A 26,134-nucleotide genomic window follows, 5' to 3' on the forward strand; every position below is an offset into this window, starting at 1 on the left:
CCTTTTGGCTAAGATCAAGTGTGAGATGGAGTTTTGCTCTCATTGCCCAGGCTGGAGTGCAATGGTGAAATCTCGGCTCACTGCAACCTCCACCTCCTGGGTTCCAGCGATTATCCTGCCTCAGCCTCTGGAGTAGCTGGGATTACAGGTGGCTGCCACCACACCTGGCTACTTTTTAATATTTTTAGTAGAGACAGGGTTTCACCCTGTTGGTCAGGCTGGTCTTGAACTCCTGACCTCAGGTGATCCACCTGCCTAGGCCTCCCAAAGTGCTAGGATTACAGGCATGAGCCACTGTGCCTGGCCCCCAGTATCATTTTCTTCAGAAAATATTCGAGGATCCTTTTTATGGCTAGGCTTCCTTTTTTTTTTTTTTTTTTTTTTTAATTTGAGATGGAGTTTTGCTCCTGTTGCCCAGGCTGGAGTGCAATCAATGGCACGATCTCGGCCCACCACAACCTCTGCCTCCCAGTTCAAGCAATTCTGCCTCAGCCTCCCAAGTACCTGGGATTACAGGCATGCACAATCATGCCCGGCTAATTTTGTATTTTTAGTAGAGACCAGGTTTCTCCATGTTGATCAGGCTAGTCATGAACCCCCAACCTCAGGTGATCCACCCACATTGGCTTCCCAAACTGCTGAGATTACAGGCGTGAGCCACCATGCCCGGCGATGACTGGGCTTTCATTGGATGTGAAGTCTACAAACAGCATCTTCAATTTAAACTGTCAGTTAAAGTTCTTAAGATTTAGGAAATGATGGAGCTTAGAAAGTTATGAGATTACAAAATTCCAGAAAGTCCATTAGAAAAACCACAGGATGGAAAAAAAAATAAGCCAGGCAACAAAGAAGCTTCAGAGGTCCCTGCTGGACCAGGGACAGGTACCAGCAGTGTCCAGCATTGCAGTGTACATGATCTACTTTCAAAGGCAGGGGCTTAAAGGGAGGGTGGGGTGGGACTGGTGGAAGCAAAGGCTCTCCCCATCACCACCTTGGTTGTAGGTAGGGATTTTAATTTAACCCAAGGACATCTCTCAACTTGGACAATAGTTAATCCCTCAACAGCACCTCAAATCTGCTATGGCTTTGCAGCACAGCAGAAAGAATGTTTAGTATCTAATAGATAAAAATTTCATCTAAAAAATTAAAATAATTCTTGCAACTCCCCCAACACCAATTCCTATTATAAAGTGAATCTATCACTTGTGCTGTTGATACTTGACCATGAACTTAATTGGAAACCTAGATCCAAAAGACTGAAACTGAATCTTCACCCCAAAATGAAAACAAAATAAAATGAGTAACTTGAGGTTTATGGCATATAGTTTAGGTAAACACACACACAAGGAGAAGGGGGAAGAGGAAATGGAAGGTGTCAGAAGCAAAGCTGAGTGACAGAACACATTCAGTCAGGGCAGATGTCTATACAGAGTGTACTGGAATGTCAGGAAAAGCTTCATATGAATTCATGCGCAGTGTCTGGAGGCACCAGATCTCTCCATGGCAGATCCAAGAACAGGGAGCTGAGGGAGGAGGCCATTCCCTTCATTCCAGTTTTAGAAGCTCCACAATGAAGATGAGAGTGGCATGTGGTGGGATGATACCTGGGTGCCCAGTGGCACCATAGGCAGAATCTGGAGATATAGTCAGTTTGGCTCTCTGACCCACACTCATCTAAGCAACCCTTTTTCCCAGCCTCGGATCACCTCCTGCTTTCCTAGCATAAAATTAAAGGGCTTGTTTCTGTCCCTGGAGGAATCAAATTTCTTTCCATCTTCAAGCATCCCGGTATAGTGCACCACGCAGGTCTGGCTGTGCCTCAGGAAGGTGAGCTCCTCTCCTGGGGAGATGGTTTCCACCTGCACTCCCATGGCGGTGGCTGATGCTGGGTGGGTGGGTAGTGCAACAGGCAGTGTGGACCAACAGCAACCTGGTGGCAGTTCCACAGCTCTAGCTAGACCCTTGGCTTTTTTTTTTTCGATACAGAGCCTCGCTTTGTCACCCAGGCTGGAGTGCAGTGGCACGATCTTGGCTCACAGCAACTTCTGCCTCCTGGATTCAAGCGATTCTCCTTCCTCAGCCTCCCCAGTAGCTGGGATTACAGGCATGTGCCACCATGCCCAGCTAATTTTTGTATTTTTAGTAGAGACGGGGTTTCACCATGTTGGCCAGGATAGTCTGTAGCTCTTAACCTCGTGATCTCCTCACCTCTGCCCAAAGTGCTGGGGTTACAGGCATGAGCCACAGGGCCCGGACTTTTTTTTTTTTTGGCCAGGTGCGGTGGCTCACACCTGTAATCCCAGCACTTTGGGAGGCTGAGGAGGGCAGATCACGAGGTCAGGAGATCGAGACCATCCTGGCTAACATGGTGAAACCCCATCTCTACTAAAAATACAAAAAATTAGCTGGGCATGGTGGCGGGTGCCTGTAGTCCCAGCTACTCAGGAGGCTGAGGCAGGAGAATGGCGTGAACCCAGGAGGCGGAGCTTGCAGTGAGCCAAAATCGCGCCACTGCACTCCAGCCTGGGCGACAGAGCGAGACTCATCTCAAAAAAAAGAAAAATCGAACCCTGACCTAATCAGTTATGTTATATAGATTACAAACATTGTATAGAAAAGCACTGTGAAAATCCCTGTCCTGTTCTGTTCTAATTACCAGTGCATGCAGACCCCAGTCACATACCCCCTGCTTGCTTGATTGATCACGACCCTCTCACACAGACCCCCTTAGAGTTGTGAGCCCGTAAAAGGGATGGGAATTGCTCACTTGGGGAGCTCAGTTGTTGGAGATGTGAGTCTTGCCGAAGCTCCCAGCTGAATAAAGCCCTTCCTTCTTTAACTCGGTGTCTGAGGGGTTTAGTTTGTGGCTTGTCCTGCTATACCTATGATTTCATCTCCAACCCAACCAATTAGGACTGCCCATTCCATGGCCCCCTATCTACCAAATTATCCTTAAAAAACCCCAGTCTCAGGAGGTGGAGGTTGCAGTGAACCGAGATCATGACCTTGCACTCCAGCCTGGGCAACAGGAGCAAAACTCCATCTCAAAAAACAAACAAATAAACAAAAAAAACCCAGTCTCAAAGTTTTCAGGAAGACTGATTTGAGTAATATTAATAAGACTGTAGTCTGCTGTTCATCCAACTCTGTGTGAATCAAACTTTCTTTTACAATTCTCCTGTCCTGATAAATTGGCTCTATCTGGGCAGTGGGCAAAATGAACCTGCTGGGTGTTTACACATTCATTTTGACAATACAATAATGGTTATTAACCTTTGCATTAATCTCTGCTTCCAGTGGCAGAATTTTGCATCAAAGGACCACTTGAAATGATAGGTGAATTTAGATCTATAGCCTTTGGGAGCACCTACACTAACTCTGAAATAATATTTTTCCATACACTACGGTAATCAGCTACAGCCAATAATCCCAAGAAATCTCAATAGGAGTTTTAAGGAAAGGCAGGATGATCCTCTGCCCAGTAGAAAGATCTGCAATCTTTTATTTATTTATTTATTTATTTATTTATTTATTTATATAATTTTATTTTTTTCCAATACAGAGTCTTGCTCTGTCACCCAGGCTGGAGTGCAGTGGCACAATCTCAGCTCACTGCAACCTCTGCCTCCTGGGTTCCAGAGATTCCCCTGCCTCAGCCTCCTGAGTAGCTGGGATTATAGGCACGTGCCATCATGCCAAGCTAATTTTTGTATTTTTAGTAGAGACGGGGTTTCACCATGTTGGCCAGACTGGACTTGAACTCCTGACCTCAGGTGATCCATCCGCCTTGGCCTCCGAAAGTGCTGGGATTACAGGTGTGAGCCACCCACACCCAGCCCTTATTTTTATTTTTTAGAGAAGAAGTCTCACTCTGTTGCCTAGGCTGGAGTGCAGCGGCACGATCTCGGCTTACCGCAGCTTCAAACTCCTGAGCTGGGCTCCCTAACCCTAACCCCAACCTTGGGGCAGCTGGGACCACTGGCCCGCCCGACCTCACCCCAGTAATATTTTTTATTTTTTGCAGAGACAGGATATGGGGAAAAGAGATCAGATTGTTACTGTGTCTATGTAGAAAAGGAAGACATAAGAAACTCCATTTTGATCAGTATTGAGAAAAATTGTTCTGCTTTGAGATGCTGTTAATCTGTAACTTTAGCCCCAACCCTGTGCTCACAGAAATTAACTGTATTGAATCAAGGTTTAAGGGATTTAGGGCTGTGCAGGATGTTCCTTTTTAACAATATGTTTGCAGGCAGTATGCTTGGTAAAAGTCATCACCATTCTCCATTCTCTATTAACCAGGGACACAATGCACTGCAGAAAGCTGCAGGAACATCTGCCTGAGAAAGCCTGGGTATTGTCCAAGGTTTCCCCCACTGAGACAGCCTGAGATATGGCCTCATGGGAAAGGAAAGACCTTACATCCCCCAGCCGGACACCCGTAAAGGGTCTGTGCTGAGGAGGAGTGAAAGAGGGAGGCCTCTTTGCAGTTGAGATAACTGGAAGGCTTCTGTCTCCTGCTCATTCCTGGGAATGGAATGTCATGGTGTAAAGCCAACCATTCTCATTCATTGTATTCTGAGATAGGAGAAAACTGCCCTGTGGCTATAAGTGAGATATGCTGGCAGCAATACTGCTCTGTTGCTCTTTGCTACACTGAGATGTTTGTGTAAAGTGAAACATAAATCTGGCCTACATGCACATCCACGCACAGTACCTTTCCTTGAACTTATTCATGATACAGATTCCTTTGCTCACATGTTTCCCTGCTGACCTTCTCCCCACCATCACCCTGTTGCCCTGCCACACTCCCCTCACCAAGAGAGTAAAAATAATGATCAGTAAATACTGAGGGAACTCAGAGACCGGCGCCGGTGAAGGTCCTCGCATGCTGAATGTGCCAGTCCCCTGGGCCCACTATTCTTTCTCTATACTTTTTCTCTCTGTCTAATTTCTTTTCTCAGTCTCTCATCTCCACCTGATGAGAAATACCCACAGGTATGGAGGGGCAGGCCCCCTTCAAACAAGATTTTACTTTGTTGCTCAGGCTAATCTCTAACTCCTGGCCTCAAATGATCCTTCTGACTTGGCCTCCCAAACTGGTGGAATTACAGGCGGGAGCCACCATACCAGTCAGGATGCACATCTTAAGGATACTCCTGAGGTGGAGCTGGGCTTTTCCTGCAGAAGCGCCTCTGGGAATTGCGCCCTTTACCCTCCTTGTTACCTAGGGAACTACATTACCCAGAAAACTCCGCATGGAATGACAGAGTGGAAGAGCCATGGGGGCTCAGAATAAAGGCGTTTCCTGTGTGCACGTGACAATGGGTCCGGACTTCCGGCGCCCTCTGGTGGCGGCCATTTTGATTGGTGTTGTGTTTATTTGTCAGAGAGGCTCCTGAGCGCTAGGTCGGCACTGCAGTAACTGAATCCAGAAGGTGGAGAACAGTTGCCCTCTGCTGCACAGAGGCGACTCTGGAGCTCTGTGACGGCGCCGAGGGTGACCCACCCCTGGGCCAGGATAGGGACCGTCATGCCCATATCTCCTGGCTGGTCGCCTTCTCCTCCCAACCCTGCTTAAAACCACGTGGTTCGATGGCGATGGCGGCCACGCTGAGGCTCTCTGCTCAGGTAATTGTGGTGCCTTCCATGCCCTCAGGTCACCTCATCATCACCCAAAAGCCTGTAGTCTTGCAAGGAAGAGTCTTTGAGGTGGCAGAGCCATAGGCAACAGATGCTGAGTTTTTATTAGGAGTGACTGTCAGGACGGCCCTTTTGAGCTGCTGAAGACCTAATCTTTTATAGTCACTGTTGTACCTGAGGGAGTTAGAGAAAATGCCATGCTTTGAGACGAATTAAAAGTCCGTTTATTAAAAAAAAAAAAAGAGTCCGTTTATTTAGCTGGTGGCCAAGAGATGGGTAACGCTCAAAGTTCTCGCGGCCCCAAAGAAGCGGCTAGATTTTCTTTTATACTTTGGTTTAGAAAGGGGAGGGGGGGTCTAGTTAAAACAATTTTACAGAAGTAAAGTAGGCAAGAAAAGTTAAAAGGATAAATGGTTACAGGAAAGCAGACAGTTCCAGGTACCGGGGCTTTAAGACTATTACAAGGTGATAGATGTGGGGCTTTGGGCATTATCAATCGGACAAATTCCTGGAAACTGTGGATATAGCTCGCCACAGTATCTTATCAGTTAATTGCATTCTTGGATGTGCTGGGAGTCAGCTTGCACCAGTTAAGTCGTTGAGGAAGGGGCTGCCAGTGAAAGAGCCAAGATGGAGTCTGTCTGGCTCTCTTAGCTAAAGGAGAGTCAGTTCAGGTGGAAACAAGGCTAGGTGATTAAAGGAAAAGGAGTCTAAAAACAGGGCTAGTAAAAACAAGGTTGGGCATTACATCACAGAATCCTCTAGTGAGAACTGATAGTGGAAGAGTGTGTTTGTTGGTGACCTTACCTAGTTAGATGCAGTCTTTATTTTTTATTTTTTTGAGACGGAGTTTCACTCTTGTTGCCCAGGCTGGAGTGCAATGGTGTGATCTCAGCTCACTGCAATCTCCGCCTCCTGGGTTCAAGTGATTCTCCTGCCTCAGCCTCCTGAGTAGGTGGCATTGCATGCATGTGCCACCACACCTGGCTAATTTTTTGTATGTTTAGTAGAGACAGAGTTTCTCCATGTTGGTCAGGCTGGTCTCGAACACCTGATCTCAGGTGATTCACCTGCCTCGGCCTCCCAAAATGCTGGGATTACAGGTGTGAGCCACCGAGCCCAGCTTATTTTATTTATTTATTTATTTTTTGAGACAGAGTCTCAGTCTGTCACCCAGGCTGGAGTGCAGTGGCGTGATCTTGGCTCACTGCAACCTCTGCCTACCAGGTTCAAGCGATTCTCCTGCTTCAGCCTCCTGAGTAGCTGGGATTACAGACACCTGCCACCATGCCCAGCTAATTTTATGTATTTTTAGTAGAGACGGGTTTCGCATGTTGCCTAGGCTGGTTTCGAACTCCCGAGCTCAGGCAATACGCTCGCCTCAGCCTCCCAAAGTGCTGGGATTACAGCTGTGAGCCACCACTCCTGGCCATCTTTATTTTTTTGTTTACTAAACAAAACATCTTACCCTTTATAGCAGAGTGCCCTGTGAAATACAAATTGTCTTTTTCTTTTTTTTTTTCTTTTTTTTTTTGAGACAGTCTTGCTCTATCACCCAAACTGGAATGCAGTGGCACGATCTCGGCTCACTTGCAAGCTCCACCTCCTGGGTTCATGCTGTTCTCCTGCCTCAGCCTCCCAAGCCTCCCAGGTTCAAGCAGTTCTCCTGCCTCAGCCTCCCAAGTAGCTTGGACTACAGGCATGCACTACTATGCCCAGCTTATTTTTGTATTTGTAGTAGAGACAGGGTTCCACCATGTTGGCCAGGATGGTCTCAATCTCTCGACATCGTGATCTGCCCACCTCGGCCTCCCAAAGTGCTGGGATTACAGGCATGAGCCACTGTGCCCGGCCAATTCTGTTTAATTATTTTAATTTCTTTGCTGAATTTATCTTATAGAATTCTGAATTCTTTCTCTGTGTTTGTCTTGAATTTCTTTGAATTTCCTCAAAATAGCTATCTTGAATTATCTGTCTGAAAGGTCACATATCTCTGTTTCTCCAGGATTGGTCTTTGGTGCTTTATTTAGTTTGTTTGGTGAGGTCACATTTTCCTGGATGACGTTGATGCTTGTAGATATTTGTCAGTGTCTGGGCATTAAACAGTTAGGTGTTTATTGTGGTCTTCACAGTCTGGGCTCATTTGTACCTGTCCTTCTTAGGAAGACTTTCCAGGTATTTGAAAGGACTTGGGTGTTGTGATCTAAGCTGAATCTACTTTAGGGGGAACCTCACACTCAGTAATGCTGTGACTCTTGCAGACTCAGAGAGCTATACCACCTTTGTGGTCTTGAATAAGATCTGAAAGATTTCCCTGGATTAACAGGTAGAGACTTTTGTTGGGTCTTCCCTCACTTTGTCCCAGCATCTCTCTGTCAGTGCTGAAGTGCCTGAAACTGGGTTTGGGACAGAAGCACCCCTTTAGCTACCACCACTGGGACTGTGCTGGGTGAGAGCTGAAACCAGCACAGCACTGGGTTTCACCCAAGGCTCCTGTAACCACTACAAGGCTATCACCTGTGTTCCCTCAAGGCCCTAGCCCTGTACAGTCAGCAGGTGGCAAAGCCAGACAGGCTTATGTCCTTCTCCTTAGGATGGTGAGTTCCCCAGACCTCAGGATGGTATAGAGATGCCATCCGTGAGCCAGGGATTGGAGTAAAAATCCTTAGAAATCTACCTGGTGTTCCTTTGCACTGCAGCTGAGCTGGCACTCAAACTACAAGATACAGTCCTTCCCACTCTTCCATCCCCTTTCCACAGGCAGAGCAGCCTCACTCTGTGGCCACCACCAGCACAGGCCCACAGGGAGTGCTGTCAGACTACCACTGAGGTTCCACTAAGGGCTAAGAGCTCTTCAGTCAGCTTGTGGTGAGTGTTGCCTGGTCTGAGGCTCACTCTTCAAGACTCACCCAGGGCAGGTCCAGCAATGTCATCCATGAGCCAAGGCCTGGAATCAGGGACCCCAAGAGGCTTCTTGGTGCTCTATCCCTCTGTGGTTGAGCTGGTAGCTGAGGTGCAAGATCCCCTTTACTTTTTCCTCTGTTATTCTCAAGCAGGTGGGGTCTCCGACCATAACCACCACAGCTAGCAGTGTGCTGTGTTACATGTGAAGCTGGCATGTCTCAGAGTCTCACCCAGTGCCATCGCATACTACCTGGGTACTGCTGCTAGTTATTCAGGGTCCAAGGGTTGTTTAGTCACAAGGTGATGGGTCCTCCCATGACTGAGTTCTTCCCTTCAAGGCAGCGGGTTCTGTTTTGGTCCAGAGTGTGTCTAGAAATGTTATCTGGGTGGGCCTGGAATGGGTCTTCACAACCTTGCCCAGTGCCCTATCCTGTGGCTGAGGTGACATCCAAACTGCAAAACAGAGTTCTTTTTGCTGTTCCTTCTCCTCTCCTCGAGTGGAAGGAAGGAGCCATGTAGCCTGGGGTTGCAGGAGGGGTGGCACAAGCACACCCTTAGCTACATCAACTGGTGTCTCAGTAGGTTGTGCTCCCCCAACCCAACCAGGTCCACTGACTTGGAGCCCAGCTTAGCACAGGACATGCCTAGGGGTTGCAGTCCTTGTGGCCTTGACCGCCTTTCAATTTTATTTAGGACTTCAGAGCCCTCCAGCCCTCAGTGGCAGAGCTTGCCAGATCTCAAGTCCTGACCATTGGGGTGGGCAATTCCCCTCTGGCTGGGCTGGTTGCTATGCTTACTCCCTGGGTAGGCATCCATTGAGTTCAGCCCAGTTTTGCTTTCTGCTATGACAGGGAAGCACTGAGTTCTGTGCAACATCTGACAGTGACTGCACTTTCCCTTCCCAGGAGCACAGATTCTCCACAACAGGCAGGCACTGCTGGGGGATGGGGAGGGGTGGTATTGGCAACTCAAGACTCTACAGCCCCTTTTAGTGCCATTTCCAGTAATACAAAATTAAATCCAGGCACTGTGAGTGCTAATTTGGTTTTTGGTTCTTACAAAGGTGATTTTTTTCTGTGTTGATAGTGTTTAAATTTGGTGTTCTGGGCCGGGTGTGGTGGCTCATGCCCATAATCCCAGCAATTTGGGAGGCTGAGGCAGGTGGATCAACTGAAGTCAGGAATTTGAGACCAGCCTGGTCAACATGGAAAAACCATGTCTCTACTAAAAATACAAAAATCAGTCGGGTGTGGTGGCAGGTGCCTGTAATCCCAGCTACTTAGGAGGCTGAGGCAGGGAGAATTAGGGAGAATTGCTTGAACCCAGGAGGCAGAGGTTGCAGTGAGCCAAGGTAGCACTACTGTACTCCAGCCCTGGTGACAGAGCAAGACTCTATCTCAAAAATAAAAAATAAAAAAATGGTGTTCTGTTAAGGGTATGATGGGTGCAGCTTTCTATTCCACCATCCTGCTCTGTTGCACCTCAAACTCAGTCCTTTCAACCGGGAACACTAGAGAAACCCTAAACCCTAGGCCCTAAGTCCATAGCACAGGTTGTATGGAGGTATTCCCATTTCAGTGAAATTGTGTAAACACTTAGAAGGTCAGCCCTGGATTTGGTAGCAGTATGTGAAATGCTCAGAGATAAAACTGATCAGAGTGGGGAGGTGATGTTACTTCTCTGTCTGGCTCCACATTGGAGAAAGGAACATGGAGTTAAGGGAGGAGGAAGGAAGACAGCATTGAGGCTCATTCTGTCATCCAGGTGAGGTTTAATGGATGATTCTTGGCCAAGGAGATGTTGCTAGAATTCTGATTTACATTTGGTAAAGGAGCAGCTAGATTTTCTAATGTGGTTGGTAAGGACAAGCAAGAGGGTTTCAGGTATGACACTGGGGTTTTTTTGTTTTTGTTTTTTGTTTTAGGTGGAGTCTTGTTCTGTCACCAGGCTGGAGTGCAGTAGCCTGATCTCTGCTCACTGCAACCTCTGCCTCCCAGGTTCAAGCAATTCTCCTGCCTCAGCCTTCTAAGTAGCTGGGACTACAGGCACACACCATCACGCTTGGCTAATTTTTGTAATTTTAGTAAAGACAGAGTTTTTCACCGTATTGGTCAGGCTGGTCTTGAACTCCTGACCTCAGGTGATCCACCCACCTCAGCCTTCCAAAGTGCTGGGATTACAGACTTGAGCCACCATGCCCGGCAACCCTAGGGTTTTTGGTCCTAGCAGCAGCAGTGATAGAAGCTGTATCAGCTGAGATGAGCAAGTTGGGAGTAGGCATAATAGCCACTGGGGATATAAGGAGGGTTGTTTTCACCATGCTCAGACCCTGAGATGCTTGTCCACATAGGTTGGGATATCTGGGAAGGAATTGATATTGGAGACATCCAGTATATGATAGCTAAAGTGTGGACTAAGGTGCGTTAGCCATGGGTCCCATTTTGGAGGACACACTTCATAATAAGGTAGTAAATCTTTTAGGGAGCTAGAAAGGGCTGGTTGGAGGCTGAGGACTAGATGTTTTGCCTGGGTCCCTGGGTGACATTATTGGCATTCATAACCTGTGTTATGCATTCACACAGGAGAGGGAGGTAAGTGACAATGAATGTAGGATGTATCAGAGGGCATAGCTTGTCATGGGGCAGACTTCCATGGAGATAATAGAGATGAGATGCAGGCAGAAATACAGGAGTAATTGAGGGAAAGGTAATCATTGCTGAGGGGTTGGCAAGTGTAGCACAGAAGTGGAATAGGGTCATGGATAGGGTCATGGATAGCTGAAGTCACACATGGTTCTGTGTTTCTATGGAGCCATGCAAGGAGGCCTTCATAGAATTACCTGAGACTACCACTCCTTTTAGGATCCAATAGATTTGCAATTCTGTGGTAATATTGGATCAGTTTGAATGGGCCATACACACTCTGGATGGTGTCAGCCATGATGTGATGTAAGGCCAAAAATGAAGGCCCAATGCGATTTGCCACCTGGATGCCTGGTGATATTGGTATGACCACAAATGGCCTGAGTGCAGGTTTCTTTCCCATTTAACTCTCTTTTTATGTATTTGAAATTTTTTCTCTCATGTATGTATGTAGAAACAGGGTCTTCCCTTGTTGTCCAGGCTGTTCTTGAACTCCTAGGATCAAGCAGTCCTTCCACTTCAGCCTCTCAGAGTCCTGGCATTACAGGTGTGAGACACCATGACTGGCCACTTCACTCTCTTAAGTAATATATCTGAACGGGTGCAGTGCCTCATGCCTATAATCCTAGCACTTTGGGAGGCCGAGATGGGTGGATCATTTGACATCAGGAGTTTGAAAGCAGCCTGCCCAATATGGTGAAACACCATCTCTACTAAAAATACAAAAATTAACCGGGCATGGTGGTACATGCATATAATCCCAGCTACTCAGGAGCTGAGGCAGGAGAATTGCTTGAACCCAGGAGGTGGAGGTTGCAGTGAGCTGAGTTTGCACCACCCCACTCCAGCCTGGGTGACAGAATGAGACTCTGTCACAAAAAAAAAAAAAATGAATGTATCCTAGCCTCTGAAGCCTTTCCATCAATGGGACCAGGCAGAGTTCCTATTATAGTTTGTAGTGAGTTTCAATTCCATTTGTATGTCCAGAGTTGTTCAAATAAGTCAATGGCATCCTCCTGAGGGAATCAGGCCATTACACTGTCTTCATCTTACAAAGCTTGCATGCCATGGCCGTGGTTGCTCTCTCTTATCCACAATGCAACCCCCTTGTGGCTCTCTGTGGTGAGTGGTGTCCCTCTCATCAGGCTGTTAATATATGTGATACCTTTTTTTTTTGAGACACAATTTTGCTCTTGTTGCCCAGGGTGGAGTGCAATGGCACAATCTTGACTCACTGCAATCTTCGCCTCCCTGATTCAAGTAATTCTCCTGCCTCAGCCTCCCGAGTAGCTGGGATCACAGGTGCCCACCAAAATGCTCAGCTAGTTTTTTTTTGTTTTTTGTTTTTTTGGTTTTGTTTTGTTTGAGATGGAGTCTCACTCTGTAGCCCAGGCTGGGGTGCAGTGGTGCGATTTTGGCTCACTGCAAGCTCTGCCTCCCAGGTTCATGCCATTCTCCTGCCTCAGCCTCCCAAGTAGCTGGGACTACAGGCACCTGCCACCACGCCCGGCTAATTTTTTGTATTTTTAGGAGAGATGGGGTTTCACCATGTTAGGCAGGATGGTCTTGATCTCCTGACCTCGTGATCTGCCCGCCTCAGACTCCCAAAGTGCTGGGATTACAGGCGTGAGCCATGCGCCCGGCCAAGTTTTTTGTATTTTTAGTAGAGACATGGTTTCACTATGTTGGCCAGGCTGGTCTCAAACTCCTGACCTCAGGCGATCCACCTGGCTCAGCCTCCTAAAGCACTGGTACTACAGGTGCAAGCCACTGTGCCTGGCTCAATACGTTTGATTTGGAAACTGCTCTTGACGACATCTGTAGAATATCAGATGTCATTTGTTTTACCTACATTGGATTTCAACCCACACTTGTAGAAGACAAAGGAGGAAATTAAGATACTTTAAGTTGGCCAGACATGGTGCCTTATGCCTGTAGTCCCAGCGCTTTGGGAAGCTGAGGTGGGTGGATCACAAAGTCAGGAGTCCGAGACCAGCCTGGCCAACATGGTGATTGAATCCTGTCTCTACTAAAAATACAAAAATTAGCCAGGTGTGGTGGTGCACACCTGTAATCCCAGCTGTTCAGGAGGCTGAGGCAGGAGAATCCTCAGGAGAACCCAGGAGGCAGAGGTTGCAGTGAGTCTAGATTGTGTCATTGCACTCCCACCTGGGCAACAGAGCAAGACTCCGTCTCAAAAAAAGAAAAAAAAAGATACTTTAAATTGTGGCCAGGCACAGTGGCTCATGCCTGTAATCCCAGTACTTTGGGAGGCCAAGGCAGATGGATCATGAGGTTAAGAGATCAAGACCATCCTGGCCAACATGATGAAACCCCGTCTCTACTAAAAATATAAAAATTAGCCAGATGTGGTGGCAGGTGCCTGTAGTCCCAGCTACTTAGGAGGCTGAGGCAGAAGAATCGATGGAACCCAGGAGGCAGAGGTTGCAGTGAGCCGAGATTGTGCCACTGCATTCCAGCCTGGCAGCAGAGGGAGACTCCATCTCAAACAAACAAACAAAAAAGATACTTTAAGTTGTTTAAAGGCCAGAGAGAGGCCAGTGGTGTGTGGCAGTCAGCTGGGGATGGACATGGAATGTACCTGGAAGTCTAAAGAATGAGGTGCATTCAGAGAGGGTATCTCTGCTGTGCTGAAGGTGCCACACTGGGCTTTCCATGACCTTGGCCATACTAGGGGAAGTGCCTGTCAGGAGGGGGTGGACTTTATGTCACAGCCATCACTTAGATACCTATTTGTTCAACTAACTATTGTTGTTGGGGGCTGTACCCCATGACCAGTGGGCCTAGTTTCACCTATGATTTGAGGACTTGAGAGGAGGATGTAAAAGAGTAGATGTGTGGGAGAGATGGATTGTGATACCTCAGCATAGGGGCAGTTTGTAGTTTCATCTGTCAACATCATAACAGGGCACAGTGACTTTTGAAGACGTGGCTGTGAAATTTACCCAGGAGGAATGGAATCTCCTTAGTGAGGCTCAGAGATGCCTGTACCGTGATGTGACCCTGGAGAACCTGGCACTTATGTCCTCCCTGGGTAAGTTGCTCACACTCACCCTGTGACCTGAGCTAGTCTCTGTTCCCCCCTCTTTCCCCATTGGCAAGAATTTCTCATGTCAGGAGCATGGACACAGCTTCCTGCTTCAGTTCTATGGGTAGGTTCTTGGTTGGTAGGACTGAGGTATATATACTGCCCTACTCCTTTCTTGGAGCAGCCCCAACACCTGCTTTACTGCAGGTGCCCAGGGAGGGATTCGCAGTCAGAAGCCCACCTTGTTAGTCCTGTGGATGTTTGGGTGTCCTTGTCCAGATTTCAGGTTCCTGTGTACCCACAGTCTACTTCCTTTCTTTAGCTGCTATTTTCTTATGCCTTCCTGTGGCAGGAATTGCCTTCACAGACTACATCACTGCCTACATAGACCAGAGGCTGTTCTTGCCAGACCTCCTTTAGAAATTCTCCTTGAAATACTCAGTTTTTTTCTCTCATGGGCTTTCATGGGCAAGTTGTTCTGAGACAATGTTGGCTGTTCCCTTGTTCTGTCTTTCCCTTAGTCTGTGCATCATTCATGTCCCATGTATTTGGTCATCATCGTGGTGGGAGGCACGTCCTCCATTTGACCCAGAAGATGCAAATGAATTCAGCCTCAGCATAATAGGCTCAGAAGGAGTGAGTCCCTAAAGAGTGGCACCCTGGGCTGGGGATGGTGGCTCACTCCTGTAATCCCAGCACTTTGGGAGGCCCTGGCAGGTGGATTATGAGGTCAGGAGTTCAAGACCAGCCTGGCCAAGATGGTGAAACCCTGTCTCTACTAAAATTACAAAAATCAGTCAAGCATGATGGCACGTGCCTGTAGTCCCAGCGACTCAGGAGGCTGAGGCAGAGAATTGCTTGAACCCAGGAGGGGAGGTTGCGGTGAGCCCAGATCACGCCACTGCACTCCAGCCTGAGTGACAGAGCAAGACTCCATCTCAAAAAAAAAAATGAGCAGCACCCTGGAGGATGTCATGGAGTCAGGGCTTTAATGAAACATACCAGGAACCTATTCTACTTTAGTAGTATTTTTGTGGCAAGAGAAGTAGGCACACATAATTTGTCTTTTCTTCCTCATTCTTGAGAACATCACACTTGTCACTTGTCTATCTTATCATTTCTACTTTTTTTTTTAACTTTTGACCTACTTGTACGTGAACTTGTACCCTAATATCCATTCTCCTATCTAATCTTCATGTCTCTTGACCCCAAATCTCATCCATTTTACATATGTCACCATCTACAGTGTTCTTTTTTTTTGCATAGAGATTTGTGTTAGCAAGTATGTACACTTTGTTACAAACTGTTCTCAAGCAGTAGCTGCTGTGTTGTACTTGTGTTTTCCTTGGCCTGGACAAATCCCTCTCTACAGCACTCACATGTCATGAGGACATAAATTCTGCAGATGAGTGGTTTGCAGATGCAGGAATTGTAGACCCTGCCTATACTCCCTGTGTTACATATATGGTTGTGTCCTTTAACTTATGAGACCTCCTACATTCTGTGACCATAATAGTCCAGTAATAATACATAGCACCATCTTCCACCTGAAGCCAACATTCTGTTCCTCCAAGTATTTCCTTGGAGTAATTCCTCAGTTTGTCAGATACACTTGTGGGTGGTCTGTGCCTTCCCACCAGAGTTAACATGCACTTCACCAGCATTTTCTTGCTTTCAGGTTGTTGGTGTGGAGTGGAAGATGAGGCGGCACCTTCTAAGCGGACTATTTATATACAAAGAGAGATTCAGGTCAGGAGTCCTATGGCAGGTGTGTCTCCCAAGAAGGCCCACCCCTGTGAGATGTGTGGCCCGATCTTGGGAGACATTTTGCATGTGGCAGATCATCAGGGAACACATCACAAGCAGAAACTGCACAGGTGTGAAGCCTGGGGGAATACATTGTATGACAGTGGAAACTTTCATCAGCACCAGAATGAGTACATTGGAGAGAAACCCTACAGAGTGAGTGTTGAGGAGGCATTGTTTTTGAAGAGGTGTAAGTTCCATGTGTCAGGGGAGTCATCTGTCTTCAGTGAGAGTGGGAAGGACTTTTTGCCCAGGTCAGGATTACTCCAGCAGGAGGTCAGTCACACTGGGGAGAAGTCAAACAGCAAAACTGAGTGTGTGTCTCCCTTTCATTGTGGGGGAGCTCACTATAGCCATGGAGAGTCCATGAAACATTTTAACACCAAACATATACTCAGTCAGCACCAGAGCCTTCTCCCTAGAGAAGAATGTTATGTATGCTGTGAATGTGGGAAATCCTTTAGCAAATATGTTAGCTTGAGTAATCATCAGAGAGTTCACACTGTGAAAAGACCTTATGAATGTGGAGAATGTGGGAAATCCTTTAGCAAATATGATAGCTTGAGTAATCATCAGAGAGTTCACACTGAAAAAAAACATTATAAATGTGGAGAATGTGGGAAATCCTTTAGCAAATATGTTAGCTTCAGTAATCATCAGAGAGTTCACACTGGGAAAAGACCTTATGAATGTGGAGAATGTGGGAAATCCTTTAGCAAATATGCTAGCTTCGGTAATCATCAGAGAGTTCACACTGACAAAAAACATTATGAATGTGGAGAATGTGGGAAATCCTTTAGCAAATATATAAGCTTCAGTAATCACCAGAGAGTTCACAGTGGAAAAAGACCTTATGAATGTGGAGAATGTGAGAAATCTTTTAGTCAAAAGAGCAGCCTCATTCAACATCAGCAATTTCACACTGGAGAAAAACCTTATGGGTGTGAAGAATGTGGGAAATATTTTAGCTTAGAAGGATATCTTAGGCGCCATCAACAAGTTCACACTGGAGAAGGACCTTACAAGTGTGGAGAATGTGGGAAATCTTTTAGCTCAAACATGAACCTTAAGAGCCATCAGCGCATTCACACTGGAGAGAGACCTTACAAGTGTGGAGAATGTGATAAATCTTTTAGTCGGAAGCCCAGCCTTGGTTACCATCAGCGCATTCACACTGAAGTAAGACCTTACAAGTGTGGAGAATGTGGGAAATCTTATATTTCAAAGGGGCACCTTAGGATCCATCAGCGCATGCACACTGGAGAAAGACCTTACAAGTGTGGAGACTGTGGGAAATCTTTTAATGAAAAAGGACACCTTAGGAGTCATCAGCGAGTTCACACTACAGAAAGACCTTATAAGTGTGGGGAATGTGGGAAATGTTTTAGTCACAAGGGTAACCTAATTCTACATCAGGATGGCCATACTAGAAAAAGGCCTTATATGTGTTGGGAATGTGGAAAATTATTTAAGAAGAAGTCTCACCTCCTCGTACACCAGAGAATTCACAGTGGAGAAAAGCCATATGCATGTGAGGCTTGTCAGAAATTTTTTAGGCACAAGTGCCACCTCACTGCACACCAGAGAGTTCACACTGGAGAAAGGCCTTATGAATGCAATGATTGTGGGAAGTCATTTACCCACAGCTGTGCATTCATTGTTCATAAGAGAGTTCACACTGGTCAGAAGCCTTATGAGTGCAGTGAATGCGGGAAATCTTTTGCTGCAAGCTCCTATCTCACTAGTCACAGAAGAGTTCACACTGGTCAGAAGCCTTATGAGTGCAGTGAATGCGGGAAATCTTTTGCTGGAATCTCCAGTCTCACTAATCACAGGAGAGTTCACACTGGAGAAAAGCCTTATGGGTGTAGTGAATGTGAAAAAAAATTTAGGCAAATCTCTTCACTTCATCATCATCAGAGAGTTCATGAAAGAAAGGCCTTATGAGTGTAGTGAATGAGTCCAGTCTCATTAAATACAGGAGAGCACACACCTGAGTAAGATCTTGTGATTGCAGCAAATGTGGAAAATGTTTACCCAAAAGTCTGCTCTCCTTGGACATTGGAGAGTTCACACCAGAGAAAAGTCCTTACAAGTAAAATAAATTCAGCAGTTTTGTAGCCACACCTCTGTATTCCTTCAGGATTATATTTAACACTGAATGAAGGCCTTACTAGTGTGGCAAATATAGGATATTTATCCAGAAGTCTGGCTTCAAAACTCACAGGAAAGCTGTCACTACAGAAATGCCTTTTGAGTGTAATGTTTGCAAAAAAGCGTTGTGCCTTCTTTCATTGAATCCTAGAACACTGAGATAAGAAAAACACTGTAGATGTATAGGTTAGATATATAGGGAATGTTATTATTTTATCCTTTTTTTGGAGAGATGGTCTCACTCCATCACCTGTGCTGGTGTGCAGTGCTGTGATTGTAGCTCACTGCATCCTCCACCCCCTAGGCTCAAGTGATCTTCCCACCTTAGCCTCCATGTAGCTGGGTCCACAGGCATGCACCACCATGCCTGGCTATTTTCTCATTTTACTAGAGATAGGGTTTTACCATGTTTCCAGGCTGGTATCAAACTCCTGAGCTCAAGCAATCTGTACACCTGAGCCTCCCAAAGTGCTGAGATTGTAGGTTTGAGTCACTGTGCTCAGCCAATTATGTTTTTCTGTGTAACATGGGAGGAGATCCTTTGAGGGTACCATGTGCCCAAATTGAAAAAACTCCAGGCATGAGGCATCTGTATTATATTTTTTACTATGCCCTGTTATCTTACTAGACTTATGTGACTGCCACTTATCTGGCAAAAGCCATTACATCTCAGCTACTTGGTAGGTACCCACATTGCATCATTCACCTATTTTGTATTCCAGAAGTATATTTTGGTTGTCTCCCATTCACAAGGAATTTTTTTTTTAAGTTTTTTATTTGTTTGTTTGGTTGGTTTTTTGGTTTTTTTGGTTTGTTTTGTTTTTTTGGAGACAAAGTCTCACTGTCACCCAGACTGGAGTGCAGGGGTGTGATCCTGGCTCATTGCAACCTCTGCCTCCCGAGTTCAAGCAATTGTCCTGTCTCAGCCTCCTGAGTAGCTGGGATTACAGGCATCTGCCACCACACCCAGATAATTTTTGTACTTTTAGTAGAGACGGGGTTTCACTATGTTGGTCAAGCTGATCTTGAACCCCTAATCTCATGATCCACCTGCCTTGGCCTCCCAAAGTGCTGGGATTACAGATGTGAGCCACTGCTTCTGGCGTTTTTTAAATTTATATTTTTTGTAGAGACAGGGTCTTGCTGTGTTGCACAGTCTGGTCTCAAACTGCTGGTCTCAAGTGATCCTTCTGCCTGGCTTCCCAAAATGTGGGGATTATAGGCATGGTGTGAGTCACCATGCTGGGACTTTTTTATTTCTTTAATTTTTAATTCCAGATCTGGTCACAGAAGGATTTGTTGAGTAGCCTCAGCACTTCTTGCTTTTTCATTTCTTTCTGATAAGTTACACCATGGACCTTCCCCATTTTTATCCCAGAGGACTCTTGTGCTGACTTGAAAAGATGGACTATTTCAGCTAAGCACGGTGGCTCATGCCTGTAATCCCAACACTTTGGGAGGCCGAGGTGGGTGGATCACAAGGACAGGAGTTCGAGACCAGCCTGGGCAATATAGTGAAATCCTGTCTCTTCTAAAAATACAAAAATTAGCCGGGCATGGTGGCGCACCTGTAGTCCCAGCTACTCAGGAGTCTGAGGCAGGAAAATTGCTTGATCCCCAGGAGGTAGAGGTTGCAGTGAGCTGAGATCATGCCACTGCACTCCAGCCTGGTTACTGCTACCTTGAAGGACAGCATAGCTAAACTCTGTGGCTCAAGGGACAGCATGAATGCAGAATATAGCTTTCTTCACTTGTGGCCTATTTGCATAGCTGCCCAAGGCCTCCAATGGATGACTTCATGGCTTTGTGGTCTTCATCTGTAGCATGGATACTACAGATTGTGGGTTCATAGGTCAGCTGGGTACAGGGCAGTTTTTATAACAACCTGTGGTGGGTTTTTTATTTTAGTGTCAATACCACACTGAAAGATTGGTGATTTTTTTTGAACCAGACAAAATTCTGTCTTATGAGGTATATTGCATTGTGCTCAGTACTGTTGAGGGAACTCTGTTCAGCAGATCTTACAAGGCACACATGTGCCCTGATATCCAGAATTCTGTAGGGCAACATCACAGGTTGTAAGGCTATAGGGTGAAATTATAATTTTATGGTTACTTAGTTACTGCATTTACAGTCAGCAGAGGGGACAGCAATAAAGTTTTTGAAATATATCTTTTTTTTTTCTTTTTTTTTGAGACACAGTCTCACTCTGTCACCCAGGTTGGAGTGCTGTTGCACCATTTCAGCTCACTGCAACCTGTGCCTTCCGGGTTCAAGTGATTCTCCCACCTCAGTCACCCAAGTAGCTAGAATTACAGGTGCATGCCACCACACCACTAATGTTTTGTAGTTTTAGTAGAGACGGGTTTCACCGTGTTGCACAGGCTAGTCTTGAATTCAACTCTTGAGCTCAGGTGATCTGCTCACCTCTGCCTTCCAAAGTGCTGGGACTACAGGTGTGGGCCACTGTGTTTGGCTGAAGTGTATGTCTTTTAAAGGAGTGTCCACAGTTATCCAGTCACTATATCTCTGATGGATAAGCAGATACAGAAATTCTCAGGACTTCCATAATGATGAATGTTGTCTAGCTAAGCTTTGGTCAGAGGAAATAATCTAAAGGTTTTGTGAATTCATGTAAACTTTTGGGCTGCTCACCTTAAGGTAACTCCTATATTAACAGGAGGAACAGGATAGGGAAAAAGATCTCAGTTCAGTGATGTAGCTTTGTGACCCGCCAGCGATCCAGTTCAATCAGGTAGAAATGACCATACTGCTACATCAATATTTGCTTCTATGGAGGCTAGTTTCCCCACTTAGGGCATGAGAAGAATTGGTAGAGTCAACATAGAATTGCCAAACCTGTCACCAAAAATAATGGCAAATCTGTATTTTTCTCTTAAACCATATTATAAAAGCTGTAATAAGGTATAGGCTGAGCATCATGGGTCATGCCTGTATTCCCAGCACTTTGGGAGGCCAAAGAAGGCAGATTCCTTGAGCCCAGGAGGTTGAGACCAGCATGGGGAACATGGCAAAACCTTGTCTCTAGGAAAAATAGCCAGGTATGGTGGCATGTACCTTAGTCTTAGCGATGTGGGAGGATTGCTGGAGCCTGGGAGGCAGAAGTTGCCATGAGCCAAGATTGCAACACTGCAGTCCAGCCTGGGTGATAGAGTGAAACCCCATCTTAAAAATAAAATAAAAGATATAAATGACATCCAATAAAGTACACATATATGAGCTGTAGGATAAGTCTTGAATTTTATTATAATCCCTTGAAACCATCATCAGAGTCACAATAATGAATTTATCTAATCTATCACCTTTGTATTTACTTGGAGGCTTTATAAAGTTTTTCTCTCTGCTCTCCAAACAACCATTGATTTACTTTGCTGTATGATAGAGTACTTTCCATTTTCTGGAATTTTCTGACTGATGTAATAAAGTGTTTCCTCTTATAATCCCTGGGTGCTCTCCTGCATCATGCTTATTTTGATGTCAATGTAGGTATATGAGTTGTTCATTCGTTTTATGTTGCTGAGAAATATAGTCTGCCATGAAATGTCATTGTATATTCATTCATTCATCCATCCATTTATGGATATTTTACTTGCTGCTTACTTTTTTTTTTTTCAAGACTCTGTCTACCAAGTTGGAGTGCAGTGGTGTGATTTTGGTTCATTGCAATCTCCACCTCCCAGGTTCAAGTGAGTCTCCCACCTCAGCCTCCCATGTAGCTGGGATTACATGCATGAGCCACCATGCCTGGCTGTTTTTTGTATTTTTAGTAGAGATGGGGTTTCACTGTGTTACCAGGTTCATCTCAAACTCTGGGCCTCAAGTGATCTGCCTGCCTTGGCCTACCAAAGTGCTCAGATTACAGGCCTGAGCCATGAGCCACCACACCTGTAATTTATTCTGAGGCCAGGCATGATGGCTCATGCCTATAATCCCAGCAATTTGGGAAGCCCAGGTGGGTGGATCACTTGAGGTCAGGAGTTTGAGACCAGGCTGGCCAACATGGTGAATCCCCATCTGTACTAAAAATACAAAAATTAGCCAGGCATGGCGGCACTTGCCTGTAATTCCAGCTACTCAGTCAGGAGGCTGAGGCAGGAGAATCACTTGAACCCAGGAGACAGAGGTTACAGTGAGCTGAGGTTACCACTGCACTCCAGCCTGGGCAACAGAGTGAGACTCTGTTTAAAACAAAAAAACAAAAAAACATTTATTCTGAGATAATCCCAGTTCCCAGTGTGAAACTATTCCTGCAGTCACTGGAAAATAATAACCACTTTCTTGTAAGTAGATAAAATTTTGGAGCTCAGATGCTGTATTTATATTGTTATTCAGATGGCCTTTTTTTACCTGTGCTGTAATTGTGAAAGTTGTAGCCATTGATGTGTGTACCACAGTGGCATTGGTTAAGTTGCTCTTCCTTTGAGATAGATGTCAATGTGATTAAAGAAATTGAGTACACCTTAGCACATGGATTAAGAAACATATTGACATAGTGATCCTCATAGTGACATAGATCAGCAGGACTTGTGTTCTGAGCACTGGTCATGACCCTTCTCATGATGAAACAGGATCTGGTCAAAACAGGATGCACTAAAGAAACCAGCTGAAAGCAGTAAAACTAAGATGGCAAGAACATGAACTCTAGTTATGCTCATTGCCTCATTGCTCATTATATGCTCATTATAATGCATTAGCATGCTAAAAGACACTCCCACCAGCACTAAGGCAGTTTACAAATGCTATGGCAATGCCCAGAAGCTACCTCATGTAGTTTAAAAGAGAAGGAACCCCTGGTTCTGGGAACTCCCCACCCTTTTTCTAGAAAATTCATGAATAACCCACCTCTTATTTAGCACATAACTAAGGAGTAGCTATAAATATAGCTAGCCAACAATCCACGGGTGCTACTTTGCCTGTGGAGTAGCCCTGCTCTGTCTGTGGAGCAGCCATTTTCCTGTACTCTGTTGCTCTCATAAACTTGTTTTGCCTTCAGTTTACACTCTTGGCTTGCTCTTGAATTATTTCCTTTATGAAGCCAGGAACCCTCCTGGATTGAGCCCCAATTTTGGGATTTGCTAGCATTAGTAGAGCAATTTTCTGTGGGAGCCAGTGGCCAACTGCCGGCTTCACGACCTGCTTCAGGGTGTACCAACATCCGTCTATTTCCCTGTCATTAGATCTTTATTATTATTTTATTTTTTTATTTTATTTTTTTGAGAAGGAGTCTAGCCCTGACACCAGGCTGGAGTGCAGTGGCACGATCTCAGCTCATTGCATCCTCTGCCTCCAGAGTTCAGGTGATTCTCCTGCCTCAGCCTCTTGAGTAGCTGGGACTACAGGTGTCTGCCACCATGCCCAGCTAGTTTTTTAACATGGGTTTTGCTGTTAGCCAGGATGGTCTTGATCTCCTAACCTCATGATCTGTCCACCTTGGCCTCCCAAAGTGCTGGGATTACAGGCATGAGCCACCACGCCTGGCTAATTTTTGTATTTTTATTAGAGATGGGGTTTCACCATATTGATCAGGCTGGTGTCAAACTCCTGACCTCATGATCCACCTGGCTTGGCCTCCCAAAATGCTGGGATTATAGGCATGAGCCACCATGCCCAGCAATTTATTTATTTATTTTTATTTTATTTTATTTGAGAAAGAGTCTCACTCCTGTTGCCCAGGCTGGAGTGCAATGGCATGATCTCGACTCACCGCAACCTCTACCTCCAGGGTTCAAGCAATTCTTCTACCTCAGCCTCCTGAGTAGCTGGAATTGGAGGCATGCAGCACCATACCTGGAAAATTTTGTACTTTCAGTAGAGACACGGTTTCTCCATGTTTGTCAGGCTGGTCTCGAACTCCCGACCTCAGGTGATCCACCCTCCTTGGCCTCCCAAAGTGCTGGGATTACAGGGGTGAGCCACCATGTCTGGCCTTTATTTTTATTTTTTGTGGGTATATAGTAGTGTATACATTTGTAGATTACATTAGATATTTTGATGTAGCCATGCCATACGTGATAATCATAGGGTAAATGGGGTCTCAATCACCTCAACATTTATCCTCTGTATTATAAACGGTCCAGTTATACCCTTTTAGTTATTTTTAAATGTGTGATTAAATTATTTTGACTATAGACACCCTGTTATGGTAGCAAATATTAGGTCTTATTCATTTTGCTCACTGTTTTTTGTACCCATCCTGTCATCATGTCTTATGGAGAATTTTCTTTTGTTCCCAACAAAACAATGAAACTCACAAAACTGAGTGTAATGATTCAGTCTACGTGAATTTAAAGAGCAATCAATACTTAATGTTCTCAGCTCTGAGTGCACACATTTCGGTAAGTCTGAATGATGCCAATGATATGGCCACTTAGATAAGTGAAGTTTAGGAGCATCTCAAATAGTATTTTTATTCTCTGGGTGCAGGATGAGCTTCCTAGAGTCTGATGTGATACCTATTTGATGCTTTTACAAAGAATCAATAGTCTTCCTCCCTTGAGGTGTGAGCAGGGCTTTCAAAGGCAGCCCTCAGAGTGTGACATGGTCTGCGTTTGGCTTGCTCTTGGAGGATACCACCATTGTTGGCTGAGAGCTCTGGGAAGTACTTTACCCAGAAGGTGCTAGTTGCAAGGCCCAGGATGAGGGATTTCTGGGCATGCTTGTCAGGCCAGGGAGTACTGGGTTGGGACTGAGAAGGCACAAGAGGAGTAGTCATCTCTGCTCCCAAGTGGCAGTTCTGAAGCTCATAGGCACTGGCTGGGGTGATGCCTGCTCTACCCACAGTTGATGGCAGCAGCCACACTGAGGGACCTAGCTCAGGTAAATGCTGTGTATTACAGGCTTCACCCCAGATAGAGTAATACAGGTAGAGGAACCAATAGGTGCAAAGGCTTGGAGGTGCATCTGAGCCATGAGCATTTCAGAACCTGGTAACCATGTTGTGTCATGGAAAGTGGGGAACTACATTACCCAGAAAGCTCTGCGTTAAACGACAGCCGGTCAGAGCCAATGAGCACTCGGAAAGAAGGCATTTCCACGTGTGCACGTAACGTAAGGCCGAGACTTCCGGGGTCTCTAGTAGCGGCTGTGTATGGGTTATGTGGGTGTTTCCCCAGTTTGTGGCCCCTGAGTGCTGGGTGGGACCGCGGTGACTGAACCTAGAAGGTGGAGAGGAATCGTCCTCAGTGCCCAGAGACGGCCCTGCAGCCCCGTGACGGCGACCACTGCTCCCGGGCCGTGCTTCCCCAAGTAGTCCGATGGCAGCGTCTGCGCCGAGGCACCCGACTCAGGTAATTGTGGCGCCTTCTGTGCCCTCAGGTCACCCCATCATCACCCAGGTCCTAAACCAGTGAGGGAGCGGCTCCTGCTCACGGGTCTGTAGCTGGTACCCGGCATAGGGACACTGAGGCGCTCACAGGAGGCCTCTCCGTGTAACCGTCCAGTGGGTTCACCTTGCCAGCTGCCTAGACAGACCTGATTTATGAAGACTGGGGAGTTGCAGTGGAGAAATAGTAATTCACGCAGAGCCGTCCTGCTGTTCGGGAAACAGGAGTTTTATTATTATTCAAATCAGTCTCCCCAAGCATTCTGGGATCAGAGTTTTCAAAATTAATTTGGCGGGTAGGGGCTTGGGAAGTGGGGAGTGCTGATCGGTCAGGTTGGAGATGGATTCATAAGGGGTTAAAATGAGTTTTTCATGCTGTTTTCTGTTCTGGGTGGGCTGGCAGAACTGATTGACCCAGATTACCTGTCTGTGTGTTGTCCGCTGATCCATCCAGTGCAGGATCTGCAAAATACCCCAAGCACTGATCTTAGACGTTGGGGAAACCAGCCGCACACCACCCAGCGGATACCCTGAGTCCAGCGGAGACAAAGGAGTTAGAAAGAGACAGAATACGCGTTTAAAAGGCGGGTCCAG

The 26,134-nt window shown here is 46.0% G+C and overlaps 3 protein-coding genes and 1 pseudogene across 10 annotated transcripts in view; 2 read left to right on the forward strand and 2 right to left on the reverse strand.

Annotated features, from left to right (window-relative positions):
• LOC103888720 (zinc finger protein 586) overlaps positions 1 to 21,659 on the forward strand; it is an 85,364-nt gene extending 63,705 nt beyond the window's left edge. For 2 of the 5 annotated variants that reach the window (XM_024236594.3, XM_024236595.3), the window contains exons 2-3: positions 14,118 to 14,244; positions 15,917 to 21,659. In XM_024236594.3, coding sequence (XP_024092362.3) covers positions 14,118 to 14,244; positions 15,917 to 17,991 — 2,202 coding nt within the window. In that variant the 3' untranslated portion in view covers positions 17,992 to 21,659. Of the gene's footprint in view, positions 1 to 3,562; positions 5,632 to 14,117; positions 14,245 to 15,916 lie in introns of those variants that run through there. The other 3 variants (XM_024236593.3, XM_024236598.3, XM_024236597.3) reach the window with 3 other exon arrangements.
• Positions 1 to 26,134, forward strand: part of LOC112130069 (zinc finger protein 587) — a 99,016-nt gene that overhangs the window by 62,062 nt on the left and 10,820 nt on the right. The window contains exon 1 of one of the 4 annotated variants that reach the window (XM_024236605.3): positions 25,260 to 25,505. The exons of 2 other annotated variants lie outside the window; for them this stretch is intronic. In XM_024236605.3, the coding sequence (XP_024092373.2) occupies positions 25,473 to 25,505 (33 nt within the window). In that variant the 5' untranslated portion in view covers positions 25,260 to 25,472. Of the gene's footprint in view, positions 1 to 25,259; positions 25,506 to 26,134 lie in introns of those variants that run through there. One more of the 4 variants, XM_024236606.3, reaches the window with a different exon arrangement.
• LOC129052042 (peptidyl-prolyl cis-trans isomerase FKBP1A-like) lies at positions 1,173 to 2,227 on the reverse strand (annotated as a pseudogene).
• The window catches only part of ZNF814 (zinc finger protein 814), a 44,974-nt gene continuing 38,992 nt past the window's right edge, over positions 20,153 to 26,134 (reverse strand). Inside the window, exon 2 of the transcript XR_008516757.2 lies at positions 20,153 to 26,002. The gene's annotated coding sequence lies outside the window, so the exon portion shown is untranslated. The remainder of the gene's footprint in view (positions 26,003 to 26,134) is intronic.

This window comes from Pongo abelii, chromosome 20 (genome assembly GCF_028885655.2).
Source record: "Pongo abelii isolate AG06213 chromosome 20, NHGRI_mPonAbe1-v2.0_pri, whole genome shotgun sequence".
Classification (NCBI taxonomy): domain Eukaryota; kingdom Metazoa; phylum Chordata; class Mammalia; order Primates; family Hominidae; genus Pongo; species Pongo abelii.